The 15,595-nt window shown below is 38.7% G+C and overlaps 1 protein-coding gene across 1 annotated transcript; it reads right to left on the reverse strand.

The window, feature by feature from the left end:
• Nucleotides 1-1,707: 1,707 nt before the first annotated feature.
• Nucleotides 1,708-15,594, reverse strand: LOC136259179 (E3 ubiquitin-protein ligase TRIM71-like). The gene is made up of 2 exons (XM_066052635.1): nucleotides 15,471-15,594; nucleotides 1,708-4,183 (listed from the first exon to the last, which is right to left on the reverse strand). Exon 2 carries the CDS (start codon nucleotides 3,645-3,647, stop codon nucleotides 1,980-1,982), a length of 1,668 nt encoding a protein of 555 aa, XP_065908707.1. The 5' UTR covers nucleotides 3,648-4,183; nucleotides 15,471-15,594; the 3' UTR covers nucleotides 1,708-1,979.
• Nucleotide 15,595: the final 1 nt, after the last annotated feature.

A 15,595-nucleotide genomic window follows, 5' to 3' on the forward strand; every position in this document is an offset into this window, starting at 1 on the left:
TGAAATTCGAGAAAGCATTTGGGCAAAACTTTGATCATATTTGACTCAGGCCTGAAGTGTCAATACAGACACCACAATATTGTAACATTGGTGTCCACTTTGACATCCAAAAGACACTTCAGTAGGCCTCGGGGGATTATACTCCAAATTTTTATCATTATGCTATTTCAAATTTCTCAAAACATTATGCTTTTATTATTTCCAAAATGTACTCATTATTCTCAAAATTATTCCAAACTCAGTGTTATAATTTATAATGTTTAGCAACATTTGGGAGTAGTGATCATGCTGTTCTGCTAGACAGGAAAGCTAGCTTTTAGCTGGCAAGTCACTTTGTTACTGTTAAAACATGTGCAGCTGACTAAACATCATTTTGCTGAATGCTCTATTAAAGTAGGTGACTGCTCTATTGGAGTATATCAATTGCTTACTATGCCAACTATGTTCTTAAAATTAATTGCTTCAAAATGCTGGAATAATTCCCAATTCTTTTACCCCGTCATTATGCTCAAAATTATGCAGGCATAATTCCTTGAGGCTTACACTTCAGTTTTACAGTGCATTTGTCTTCATTGACAGCTCAAGCTTAAGATGTTCAGACTAGATTACAGCACAGTATATTATGTAAAACCTGTCAGTTACTTGGGCCAATAATTGTTGACCAGCTGGAGGTACATGGCTGCATTTTAATTTCAGACAGATCATTATTTTTGTGCTTGACCTATTTGCAGAATGGTCAGTTTAACAACAGGTGACCTATTTACACAGGTGATATGACAATAGGTTTAAATTTTAATTACTGTGGCACATCAATGGTTTACGTTTTGCAGTTTCATGTGACGGATCTGTGAAAAGGGGTCATGTAGCCTTTTCAAACCTCCAATTGTGACCAAATTTGACAAAACAAGGCTTTCACACATATCAAATTTTCTGACTTTAACCAACTGTAACTTGACTGATCAGCAAGCTATGGACCTAAAATTTTCCAACAATTCTTCCATAGCATTGTAAAATACCAGGTCAAAATTTGAAACTAATGGCATACTCCTACATTAAGTTGTGATGTTTAAAAGTCATAAAAGTAGATATGTGTGGAAGCCCTGTTTTGTCAAATTCGGTCACAATTAGTTTGACAAAATTAATCAGAACTCGTCATGTGTTTAACCCATTGTCTAAAAATTACATCAAGGAATAGTTCTATGTTAGGAGTGTAATTATAAGGTGACCAAATTTCAGGCTGGTACATATACTACACGTACTCACAAATCAAGTTATGGATTGCATGTACATGCAATTGATCATGAAAGGCTATTATACCCCTTTTCGAAGATCCAGTCACATATTGACTTTTACATATATATAGCTCTAAACTTTTATTTTATTTTTTTGTATATACCACATTCACACCAATATGGAGGCTTATAAGCTTGGAGCTTGGAGAAAGCAAAATGATTCTAGGCCACATTCATGTCATCACGTGGCTAACTTCAAGTGTAGAGGCAGAAAATTATAAGAACATAACTACACACTATACACACATCACTTATTAATGTGGCACAGGGTGTATGTATAAGTTATTGTCTCACATGTACACACCTGGTGTTGTTATTTCCTTTGATACATAGTACATGTACACTAATGATGAAACTGTGAAATTTAAAACATTTAATTATTACATTAAACCACATATCCAAATATGGTATATAAACAATAATGTGATGTATACAAACCATTACAATATTATGTAGTGTAGTGTTGTACAAGATCGTAACTATAACAACCAGAATAAATTACACATAAAGGTAACCTAGCTACAAAAATTGGAATATTATAACCACAAACAATAAACAAAAATAAAATGAAATAACTACTAATACAATTATCATCAAAACACAACAGTGTTAGTGTTACACTACTAGTGTATAGTTTACATAGTCACTTCACTTCCTGTAAAATATAAACACATTATTGTTATAAGGTCAGTAGTTGGTAAAGATCTGAATCCTTTTGTTGCTGTAGTCACTAACATAGATGCTACCATTAGGACTAAGAGCTATGCCAACAGGACCACTAAACTGACCATTAGCAGATCCATATGATCCAAAGCAATGAATGAAGTTACCAACATGGTCAAAGATAGACACACGATGATTATAATCACTAACTAAGATGAAGCCATTCACATCAGTGGCAAGACTATATGGATTATACAACTGACCCCTATTAGATCCTTGTGTACCAAACTTGCCTACATAATGACCATCAAGAGTAAAAGTGACTATGCAGTGATTACTAAGGTCAACAACAAGCAACTGATTATTGATATTAACTGCTACATCATAGGGACTACCTAACTGATCAGAACCAAAAGAGATGCAAAACTGACCATTGTACTGGAACACTGATATACGATGGTTATCCTTATCAGTAACATATACCCTACCATTATGTGTTGTGATACCATATGGATACTGTAGTTTACCATCACCTGAACCACGACCTCCAAACTGTAACAAGTAGTTACCATTGACATCAAACTTCTGTACCCTGTGGTTATCCCTATCAGTCACATACAAGTGATTGTCATTATCAAATGCAACACCTTGAGGATAACTGAATTGACTATTATTACTACCACTGCTACCAACCTTCCTAACTAACTTATCCTGACCATCAAATACATACACACAATTGTTGGTATAGTCAGCTACTGCCCATACTCCATTCCTACCAAATGCAACACCCCAGGGATAACCCATGCTACCATCATTATTCACTATCTTGTTTGGCAGGTTAAGTGCTTGGTAATTCCTAACCACAATGCTGTAGGGACTTTCCTTAATTTCCTGACCATTTATGGACACATGTAACTTTCCCTCTCCAACTTGCTCACCTACAAATGAAGCCACATAACTACCATCATTGTTATCCCTCACCTCCCCAACAGTCACATTGCCTGTAAATGATTTTAACTGGACAAATACCTTGTGACCTCCTGTGGAACAATGATCTCCATTGCTATCCTTGGTGATGATGGTGACTTCTACCTTTTTACCTACAATGATGGATTGTGGAAGATTAGCTACCTCATAACTACAGAGGTTTACAACAGCAGAGAAAGAACCAAATTGTGGAAAAGGATCTTTGCTAGGTGTAAACTTCATTGAGGCTGATTGTACAGGATGTTTGTTCAGTTTCTTGTACTTCTCAGTTAGTTGCTGCATACCATCAATCACTTGTTTCTTTGCAGACAATGATTCTTGGTCAGAGCTCTTCTCTAGAGCATCATTCAGTTCCTTCATGCTCACAAGTTTAGCTTGTGTTGAATCCACTTCATCAAGTTGTGTTGTAAGTGCCTTCTCTTTCTGTGACACTGTGTCACGTACTTGTTGCTTCACTTGATCTTTCTGCTTCATCAGCTTTTCGACCAGTTCAACGTAATGTTGATCAATTTGCTTGTTCACTTCATCACCTTGTTTTCTTATCTTCTTCACCATCTTGTTGATGTTATCATGTACACCAGACAGATCTTGGATCATTCCTACTATTGGAGTGGTGACCTTCTTTAACTGAGACCGGTGCTTACTAGCCATCTTGTTCACAGTGTCATGACTATGGCCATTGTGATCTTTCATTGTACAATACATACACACCAGTTCATCACATGTCTCACAGTAGTGCTTCAGTTCATAATCATGTTCCTTACAAAGTGGGATCTTCACCTTAGCTTGGATGGCTGGTGTATCTTTGTTTGATCTCAGTTCAGTTAATGGCACAACACCATGGCTTCTTAGTTGCTTGTTGCGTTTGTGGAAGTCATTACAAGTACGGCACAGAAAAGAATTACAGTCAGGACAAAATGACACCACAGGATCATCCTCTTCACAGCTGTCACAATTGACTTTCTCTTCCCCAGCTACTTTCTTCTTCAGAATCAAATCATCAACTAGAGTCGGTTGATGAAGAAATTGGTAGCAAATTCCTTCACTCCTCCTGCAGAAACCTTAGCTTCCTTCCTGCACTCAGGACAGATGATCTTGGATTGTACCTGCATCTTCTCCAGACATCCTTCACAGTAGGAATGATAACAAGGCAGATACTTGGGGTTGTTGAACAGTTGATAACAAACTGGACAACTTAAATTATTTTGAGCTTTCTTCACCTCCACTGCTGACATTGTTCACTATAATGTGAAGAATAACAAAATATTACACACATGATAACAGTAAACAGATTACATAAAAAGTAGCTCAAATGATACAACAATATACCCTGTGGCATTACTGTAAAATTATATTACATAGTGTACTGTGTACTTGCAGTAATTGTGTACAAGTGTATCCATCAAAAACAATAATGCAGGTAGCTAAAATATTAAAATTACACCAATCACCACAGTATACAGTTACATTAATGGTTGAAGTATCACGATACTACTGTGTAGTAGGGACCACAAAGGAGTAGGCATGGCCCATGAAATGACATCACCCAAATCTCAATTTCCCTGACAATGAGGCAGTATTGGTTAGGTAAAACTAAACAAGCTTTCAGATCAGCCCAAAACGCTTTCAACAAATTGCTACAGAATTTTAAAAATAATTTATTTAACGGAATTTTCTACTGACTAATTGACTGACTGACTGATGCCTTCAAACAAGTGTAACTTGATAATGGCTAAGGCTACGTACTTGATTATTTTCACTGTTCGACATCGCTTCAGCCCGAGAGGTGCCTTTTGGCATACCACAATATGTACAATGCACTCTTCATGGACTTACCAGTGTCCTCCTTTGTGTTCCATACATTTTTGCTGATAGCAAAAAGTGTCGATTTGGCGATAGCACATGATGGCTTCCCTTCATAACAGAAATAATTCGTATTTTTCATAGTGGCTGTTTTGATTGCAGAGGTGCTTTCTGAACAGTTGTTGATTTGTACTGCTATGTAATGGGTTGAACACAGCTGACAACAAAGTGTAATAGATACTTCACTTTTCAGACAATAATTAATATAGCTGGCAGGCCATGCATGTCCTACGTCCTATGACATACTCAGATTGCTGTTACATAGATCCCCAACTTCAAGGTGACCAATCATTGATTATTATAGTAGCACCAGCTCTACTCTCTAGAGGAGGACTGCCGTTGCAATAGTGGCAACAGCTGATACCAGCCCCACATTAACATAAACTACAGACCACACAAGGAATACAATCCACGACATCAAGGTAGTAACAGTGTAGCAACAATAGTTTGTGTTACATCTCACAGCACAGTACCTGTATAGAAAAGATGCTTTTCAGTGTACTTTTAGAAATAACACACTTGACTTCTTGGCTCTAGTGAGATATTGCTATAAACATTCTTGTTGTGTTACATTCAAATGAAAAAACCTTCCAGCTGTTTAGAGTGTGACTTTATAAAATTGCTGGCGTGACTAATAAATGTCAATTAAAACGTGATGTATGAAAACCTCCTTAATATTCAACTTGGAACAATAAAGAAGACCTTTAGACAACTACTACGCTGCTTTTTCAGATATATAATTTATTAATGCACACTTCCTGGGCCAAGAAGTTGGACTAATGTCATCAGGTGGCTTTTGCATGATCAAGTGCATGGGTGGCTGAGGATGAGACTACTTGTTGCCAATGTGTGCACATCAACACCTTCAGCAGTAATTCAAAACTTGGGATAATCATATTGGTGACACTTGGTGGTACAATAATAAAACAAATTTGGGAAGTATTTGCAACTTTTAGAAAACTTGGTCCAGGGCGTCCCTGAAATTGTGTCAAATGTCTGCAAATAGCAGTCTACAGTTTGGAATCCTATTACACTTGCAGAATAGACGAAGTGAAGAATGGCATGTAGCTTTTTTCTTTATGGGTGCTAGATCCATCCAAATATTTATATATTCTATTGTTATGCAATCATGTGCAAGTGATCTAGCTATGCATTTTACAGCCTTAGGTAGTATCCTGGTAGTGAGAAAGCAAATACCAGTGTTGACATATTTTGATGTTGCAAAATTTATTACGGTTATTGTTGTACTAAAATTATTACACTGGCAGTTTAGAATCATTGTAGTAAGATACACATCCTGTAGTAATTAATAAATCCTTTGGAGTAAACTAAGAATTTGACAGCTAGCACGATTGCATAGCAGAATGTTAGCTCAGTTTCTAATACACTGGGATTTAAGTACTGAATATTGGATCAGATCAAAAATTCTCTAGTATTGCCCATCTGTGTCCCAAATTAGCAAATCAATAAGTTTTAGTTTTCTGTAAATTTTCAATCATCAACTTCCATCTTTCAAAACTTCAGGAAATAATTTGAGGTGACTACAAAATTTCAGGTTGTTACTTACCACTCAGATGATACACACTGCTTACCGCCCTTAGCATCATCCCACGGTACTAAAACATGTAAATGTTAGAGCATGAAACAATGTCGAATATTTGTTGAATGATTCAAATTAAGTAAACTTCGAATGGAAAAGCCAAGATTTGAATGTTCGCAAGTGCACGCATAAATGAAATCATGACATCACTGTTGAAAAACATGACGATGATAAAAGGTGGAAGGCCACGAAGATAACCTTGAGGAAAATGACACCTCGAATGACACTGATACGTCAACTTCAGCTGAAGAAAACAATCAGATTTATGGGAATTCTTCGTGAAAAGAGGGCAGAAAACCTTGTGTAAAGTTTGTAAAAATGAATACACTCATCACGGAGGAACCAGTAATTTGCAAGACCACTTGGTCTGTGCTCACCCTTCAAAGTTGCATCCGCCAGAGGATCAACCTTGTCTAAATGAATATTTATCAAAAGCTAAGTGCCCAGAGGGTTGTGCGAAGAGAATAACAGAGCACATCACTGACATGGTTGTACGCGATCTTCGCCCAGCTGTCATGATAGAAGAAATAGTGTTTCAGGCTCTTATGAATTGTTGAACCTGGACATCGTGTGCCATCTGCTACACATATTGCTGAAGTGGCAAGGAAGGTTTGCAAATGGAAAAGCTTCCATCAAAGATTACCTTCAAACAGAGGTGGAGTTCTTTGCTTTACAACAGATATTTGGACCAGTCGAGCCAATGATGCTTACTTATCACTTACCTGTCACTTTATTACCAGCAGATGGAATATGGTTACCTGTGTTCTGGCAGCTTCTCCATTCCCTGAGCACCATACAGCAGACAACATTGTTGAGAAAGTGCAGCAGGTGATGGCAGATTACGATTTGGAGAAGAAATACCTGCTATCAGTGGTACACGACCAGTGCTCAAACATGGAGTTGGCTGGTGACAAATTTCATGAAGAGACTGGTAATTAACAGAGCCACAGTTGTGCCACACATCGGTTACAACTTTGTATTGAGGAAGGCTTGAGTCTCACTGCCATTTCACAAGCTTTAGGTGCAGCAAAGAAGCTAGTAACTCACTTTGGCACAGTGCACTTGCCACTGCTGAACTCAAAAGACGACAAGAAGCAATGTCTGTTGAACCAAAGAAGTTGCAGCAGGCCTGCATTACTACATAGAATAGGACATTATACATGATACAGAGTATACTGCACAACAGGTGGCCTCTGACTGCAGTGCTTGATGATGAGAGTGTGACAACAACAAACAACAAAGATGAGGGTTTGACTATTTAAACTCTACTGAAACACTAGTGCTAGCAAGTGCTATTGATCCAAGATTCCATAACTTGAAGTTTTTGGATGGGTGATGTTAAGCTAGGATGATGAAAGAATTGGTGGAATCAGCAGACTCAGCACACGTTGTACCAGTTCAGTTGCCATGCAAGAAGACTAAAACTGCACTTGACATCCTTCTTGGTGAAGAAGGAGATTATGATCCTCATGATGATTGTGAAGATTAAGTCAGCCAGTATTTTGCTAAGAAAGTGGTTCCCAGGAATACAAATCCCTTGCAATGGTGAAAGATGAATGAACTTAGATTCAAACACTTGTCTAGAGTGGCCAGGTCTATTTTATGTGTGCCTGCTACATCAACAGTAAGTGAAAGGCTGTTTTTAACAGCTGGGCTTACAGTGACCAATCTACAAAGCTGTCTTAAACCTGAAAATGTAGATGTATTTGCTTTTCTAAATAAAAACTTCCGACTGCTGGCTGACTTGTTACCAAACTCTTGACTCACTTATGTACAGTTGTACTTCCTTACCTTTTTAAGATTTGGACTTTCTGTAGTCTTGATTGTGACTTGAAGTAACTATATAAGAGGTGTCTACTTGTACATGTTTTATCATTTTATCACTTATTGTCAAAATATTTACAATAACTATCACAATAAATTATAGTACTGTATATTACAAAAATTATGACATGGGTGATGTGTGTGTGGTGTATTTGGTAGAATTTTAACATTCGAACATTCGTTACGGATTTTGAGAGAATATTTGAATGTTTAAAATCAACATTTGTTCATGCCCTAGTACATGTACTAGTACTCTTCACTACACTGATGTTTGCATTGTTTGAATCACTATGACAACGTAGACTTGAGTGGTTAGGGTAAACTCAGCCTCCTGCAGTAATGAGGAAAGCCTACGTTAATGTTCAGGGCTGTCAAGTTGAGCAATACAGAATAAGTGAAATTCTTCCAAACCATGATCGTGACGAAACTGCAGCATGCAACCAACTTCATAACTAGCAGCGTAGGATTCCATGTCATTATACCAGCATGGTTTCTCTGTGTTAGTTATAGCAAAATTGTTTGCCAATACATTTACACTGTACTGTGGCTACATAGCTATTGTTTAACTAGATACAGCTACATGTGGGTATATTACAGAATAATATGCATGGTTAAACTTTGTGCGTGTTATTTCAACTAGCCAATCCTGCCTAGATAACTGTACTTTCTGGCTGGTCTCACGTGCACTAGCATAACCCCCGTTCACTGAGAACTGCATACAATCTTTGTACATGGGATTTATATTTATATACAAGGGCGTTGGAACCGGGTTGGGGTGGGGGGAGGGGGGTAGGGGGGCCATGGCCCTCACACTATTTTGAAAAGCATGTTTTGGCTCCCCCACTTTTGGGCCAAGAAGCCATACAACCATCACACAAAAGCACTCTCTGGGGTGTGGCATCACCAGTTCACCACAACTGTCAAGCCATTCATTGTACTGTATAAAACACAAAACCTGTAATTTTATTTCTGTCATGCTTGCATGTGATATCTGTTGTTCAAATATTTCCTGGATCCAATGCAGTGAGAAGTTTACATAGTAGAAAGAGCGCCATGTATGTGGCTTTATATGATATTTAACTCAAAATTGATAGGGTGGTAACAGATCTAAGAGGGCAGTCTCACAAGTGTATGGGAGTTACTGACTACTGACAAATAAACCAGAATTAGGTGATTCAGAAGTTGATTTATCAAGTAGTCTAGACTCTTCAGGGGTTAATCTAGGGGGGGGGGGGGGGGGGGGGGGATTAGCTATTGCCCTCCCCAGGTTTATACCTAAAGCCTTGAGAAATGGAAAGGTTTAATTGATCCTAAAGTTGTATAATCCAATGGTCAATATTCAATGGCATCACAGTAAAATTTCACCAAATTGAGTATATTTACACCTAAATTTTCAAAATTTTCCTGGGGGAGCATGCCCCCAGATTCCCTAGAATCTGAAGCGACTTACTTTGCCCCCTCTAGGTTAATATTCTGGGTTGAGCCCTGCTCTTAAGAAGAAAGTAGTCTAAAGAGAAATATACAAGATACTGAAAATAAAAGTGGCCAACCGTGAAGGCAGTGTGGTATTCACGTGATCTACACTCAGTTTGGAACACCTGTTAGAGCAGGCATCCTAGCTTGTAGTTCCTTAAAGGTAACGGTGTTTCACTTTGCGGGTAAAACTATTAATGTTGTAATCCTTGTAGTGTGAAGTACGTAAAGATAGCATAAAGAGAAGATCTTCACATAACCATGATTTCTCATGTGATATATACATACATCAAGCACATGCAGTAGGTATAGAGGAGCATAGCAGCCATTAGCAGGATAGCTATGTAGATATAGCTATGCAGTATAGGTGTAGAGTTATTAGCTAGTGATAACACACTCCATAACACCTTTATATAAATACACATATGATCTGGGTACAAGAAGCTGTATCAATGGAACCTTGGGTGTCTGGTTATGGCTAACTTTGTCCTCCTCCTCCCCCCCCCCCCCCCCACACACACACACACTCTGAAAATTGTTCCTATGCCTTTGTTTATATACAAGTAGAACAAATTTTAAGTTGGATTAAGGATTAAAGAAAAAAGTAGTGAAACAAGGGAATAGCTAAACAGTGGTGAACAAGGAAGGTTGCCTATACCTACAGAATGGTTATAAAGACTGGAGTTTAGGGTTAGCTTGGAGACAACAGTTTGTCAGCAAAAAATTCTGCAATTAGAATGTTTAAAATTCCATAGAAACTTTCTTGGAGGGGTTTGGGGTTCCTCTTAAGACATTTTTGAATTAACTGCCAAGTTGTCATGAAGGGAAATTGAGGCTGGTTTTGGGGTGATAACCGTGGCTGGTAAAGCCCAGCACTTCATATATTGTATTATATGCTATATCTATAGATTTTTCAATGCAGATTCAATTCTGTCTGCAATCTTAACACATCATTTCACCATTCCATCCCATCTTCGAGTATGACTGCCAGATCACGTGCAACTAATCTCAACTTTAGAAAGCAGATTTTGAGGTCATGCACCCACAAAATTAAACTATGAAGTATCCTGTATAATAACTTTTGGTTCTGTTCCTGCACTTCGTGCTACATGGTGGTAACATCTTATTTTTTATGGGTACAGATCACATGAGACTGTTGCCTTTTATTCTACACCTCATGGATTTTTTGCTTGCACAAAGCAGAGGCAAAGGAAAGTAGATAAGATGGGGAAGCTAGGTATAAAAGCCAGAACAGAACCAAACAAATTAGGACGTGCGCCAATTTTAAAATCATTTTGACAAGTTTATACACCTTCCCCAACCATTGCAATATTACCCTGAACTTGCCTGCAGCTACATTCGAAACTGTTTACACTGAATTTCTATTTAATACCTATTAAATGCCCATATCACCCGCATTCTGCATGCTTTCTTTGGCGAATCCTTCCATTGAAGGACAATCATGGGGTAGAATTACTTTAGTTGTACAGCAGGTAAAACATCATAATGTTTGTGTTGTAATCTTCGTTATTTCTACCTACAGACATAAGAAGCTGTCTACATGTAGTTTCTATTTAACATCCACCACACAAACATTTATTATTATAACTCTACATCTTAGCTTACACTGCAAAAGGCTATCTTCAAGTCTCCTAATGTACAGTTCTTCACAATAAACATATCACTCTGTGCAAAAGCAAACCAATAAGCTAAAATAATAGTAAGTTCAGAAAACCAGCCTAATTGTTATAAAAAGCTTGGAATACACGCTATCATTGGAATATAGCCATTGTGCAATGGCTGAAAATCTTTTACAACTTGTTGAAAAGCAATATTAAAGTAGGCACATGTCCTAATTGGTTCTGTTCCAGTTTTTATACCTTCCCGAAAGGATGGAGGGCCAAGGGGGTATTTTAGCTGACACTTGTGTGGAAGCTGGAGGCTGGCTCATGGTTGTAGTGAATAAACAATACAATGCGCGAAACACACTCAGTGGCATGCTCATTTTTTAGGGGATGGGGCATGGCACCCCCCTCCCCAGGAGAAGTTTTAAAGTCTTGAAAAAGTAGTATGGCCAGCTGGCTGGGCGATAACAGGATTATCAGAACGATATGATATCGATATGATATCGATATGATATTGACTAAAATTGGTCGAAATTGATACTTTTCAATACAATATTGTAACAGAATTTGCATGAGTAAATAGCTAGTTTTCTTACATAATTTAGCTATATGGCTATACACAATGGGGATTTTTCTGCCCACATACTGAGTGATTTGAAAGTTACTGAAAGCTACAATCAACTATTAAATAAGCTCAAATACATGTTTTAAAGCTAATTCAGATCATGTGATAAATTGTACTGTATCGAAATATCACAATCTAAAAGATATATCGATACTTTTCGATATTGGCAAAAATCAAATGATACATTTTATATAGTTATACAACGGCCACGAGTGCTCTGCCTGATATAAACGCACGAGTCTGAGGGCCGACAGGCCCGAAGGCAAGTGTGTTTATACAGGCAGAGCACGAGTGCACGTTGTATAACTGTTATGTACCACTCACCTAATAGGTGGGGAGAGTCTCGCAAGACAGCTGAACACTTATAAAGGCCAGGTTTCTAACATCGATTGTGGGTAACCAATCCAGACATTGCGATGACGTTCCCCCTGCAGTACTGCAGCCACCTGATATGTTGAAAGCTAGTACGCTATGGGTTATATCACTAACCTGCATTTGTTGTTCGACTCTCATCATGTAGTGATCGGCATGCCAGCGTGCCATATAGACTAAGCACCAGACTAATCACCATAGTGATTCTCTCGAGCGAAAAAAAGCAGCTAAATAGACGGTTTAAGCAAACAAAACCTAACTAATAAACGATACTAGTCTAATTCTTACTATTTACACTGGCTAAACTCAAATCTGGTGGCATGACAAAACTGGTTCCCACAATCCAACGTAAAGGTTAGTATTATTTAGAATATATTTGTTTTATTGAGTCATTGTCGAAGTGGACTACAGTTTAATCTGGGCTAACGGATGGCACCAGACTAGTAAGGTGTATAAGTACGTTTATATATGTAGACTAGAGTTGTGGCCACCTGCGTTGGCTTTTTCAATCGCCATTGGCTGCTTGAAAACGTTATACGTACTGGTGACGTTATGGCCCACAATCGACCTTTACATGTCAGGCTATAAAAGAATTCGAGTGATCTGTGAAGTGTCTTTCCACCTATTAGGTGAGGTGTCGTAGTGGTCTTCGCCACCGGCACTTGTGCTATGCTGCACAAAACCGCAGCCAGTGCAATATCTGTATATTGCGGTGCATTATAACTTATAATGCACTCGTTGTGGTCTACAAAACCGCAACCAGTGCGTTATAAGTTATAATGCACTCGCTGTGGTCTGCAGCAGTGCAATATACAAATTATGACACTGGGGTGCCTTTGAACTGCCCACACAGAGTGGTACATAATATCGATATATCACCCAACACTAAAAAATACTGTAAGTGGCGAGATTGAATCTGGTGACACTTTTTACAAAACTAGTCAATTAAAATCTTTCAGGGACAACATAGTCTCGTGTAGCCAGACTCTTTTCTTTCTTTGTGTGGGGGCGGGGAAAGAAAAGGGTCTGGTGAACATAGTATAGCATCGTCATTGGCCTATCCCGAGATTGTGGGGATTCTATTGCACAGCTTCCGGATTGTTTGTGGGTGCAAATGACGTGTTTTGCTAATCTCTGCATCATTTTGCATCCTGTTGCCATAGATATAAAGCAGTAGCTATGGTAATAGAATGCAAATGATGCGAAGGTCAGCAGATCACACCATAGATATACAGACAAGTACCCGGGATTTGAATCACCCAGTTTTTCATGCCGTATCATTGTTACCGGAATTAGCAATATCTTCAAATTTATCACACAGAAAACTAGTTCTACTCTTGAGACTACTTCTCAAAACATTAATAATTAGTTGCTGTGTACTATAAGTCTGATTCCTTCATTAATGGTGGCTATGTATTGGCAGCCGCATCGAGAGACACACCTACAAACCAGGTCCTACCACTAATTTACCACCCCCTTTTGCGAGGAAGGCTTACCAACAACTAAACAAACACTCTCACTTATTGACATTTTACAGAAACGTATTGTGAATGACGTATTTCACTATCCCACCTTTTTCAAAGGGGGTAACAATGATCTGGCAAACATGTTTGCATTGAAGTCAATGGACTCACGTGAAATGATCCAATCCTGGGTACTAGTATATCTATGATCACGCCTTATATCTATGGCAACAGAATGCAAATGACACAACGATTAGCAAAACACATCATTTGTACCCACAAACAATCCAGAAGCTGTGCAGTCAATCTCAGGATGATGTTCATCAGACCATTTTCTTTTCCCGCCCCCACACAAAAGAAAGGAAAGGGTCTGACTATAGGTACAACATATGTACAAATCCTTCCACTACATGCTGCCAGTTTAGAAACCACGACATTTAATCACATGTAACATCACACAAGGCAGAGCTCTGTCTCTCTCATCTGAAAGTTTGGTGGCTCTAGCTCCCACCTTCCGCCTCCACTACCAAGGAGTGAATTGAGTGAGATTGATGACTGCGTGTGTGCAAGTGAGAAAAAGGCTGAATGCCCGTGACCACGTCTCACGCGAGAGTTATAATTATGATAATAATACAGTTCTACTGATCAGTTCAGTAATTCCAGACACCTAGATCGTTCTCAACAACAGTAGAATCCCCGGGCCTATAATTTGTTATACTAATGCAGTGTCCTATGGCCTATCTACAAACCAAAATTGAAGCGAATCCGTTATTCCATCGCGAAGTTTGACACGAATTTGTAGCCTAACCATGGGTATTTTTGTTCAAAACCGAAAATGTTAGGCAGCCAAACTCATATTTTCGATTGTCAAAGGTTTATAAGAAGATCGTACCCTAGGGTAATTGCATAGCAAATATCATAAGAATTCATGCAGCACAGGCGGAGTAGCAGTCGATTTTTCAATATTCGTGAATTACATAAACCTTTTAAACAGGGCCGCCCAGAGAAATTAAGGGGCCCAGGGCAAAGAGTTAAAGTGGGCCCTTGACCCAAGTTGTAAGGTGAAGACCAAAAAAAAAAAAAAAAAAGAGGTCACAACCTGATGGCAATGACAATAACTACCCATCACCAACCATATCTCTAAGCTTGCTACACTGCTCCTCTGAAGAATACTGTGACTGCTCTATTAGAGTATATCGATCTTTTAAACAGGTATTCAGGGGGGCCTCCTGGGGCCCCTTTCAGGCTGGGGCCCGGGGCAAAGTGCCCCAGTTGCCCCCCCCTGTGGGCGGCCCTGCTTTTAAAATACGCACTGCTGCTTCCTCCCAAAAGGTATGAACTTTCTACTTGATATATAAGCTGCAGATGAGTGGTACATTAGTCTCTATACTTTTAAAGAGGATTGGTAACCTGTAGAAGGGCGCTACTTGATTGTTATTCTAAGTGTCCGGAATTAGCCGCATGTTGCATTTTTACACGCTGTTAAATTTTGGCTCATAACTCCTCAGCAGTTGATTGTATCAAAACGAAATTTGTACTGCAGATGCACCATAAGATAGGCTTTAAAACGATTCCTAGAGTTTGTGCTTACTTGTTGGGAGTGCAATGTTAGAGCGATTTTATCAGAGTGTCCGTAAATACCATCATTTACCTTACCAAATATATACACACTAATACAATTACCTGATGCGCACTTCAAGGAGTGAAACTTTTTAAAAAATCAAGTAGTCTACGGCTTCTCTTGGTCTGTTCAGTTCACTGCTACAACTTGACGTTCACGCCCAACTAAAGTTGCGCGTTAATCACGT

Source organism: Dysidea avara, chromosome 6, assembly GCF_963678975.1.
Source record: "Dysidea avara chromosome 6, odDysAvar1.4, whole genome shotgun sequence".
Taxonomy (NCBI): Eukaryota; Metazoa; Porifera; class Demospongiae; order Dictyoceratida; family Dysideidae; genus Dysidea; species Dysidea avara.

Excerpts from the sequence above, each read along its gene's own strand:
- LOC136259179 (XM_066052635.1), bottom strand. The coding sequence starts at position 3,647 with ATGTATTGTACAATGAAAGATCACAATGGCCATAGTCATGACACTGTG.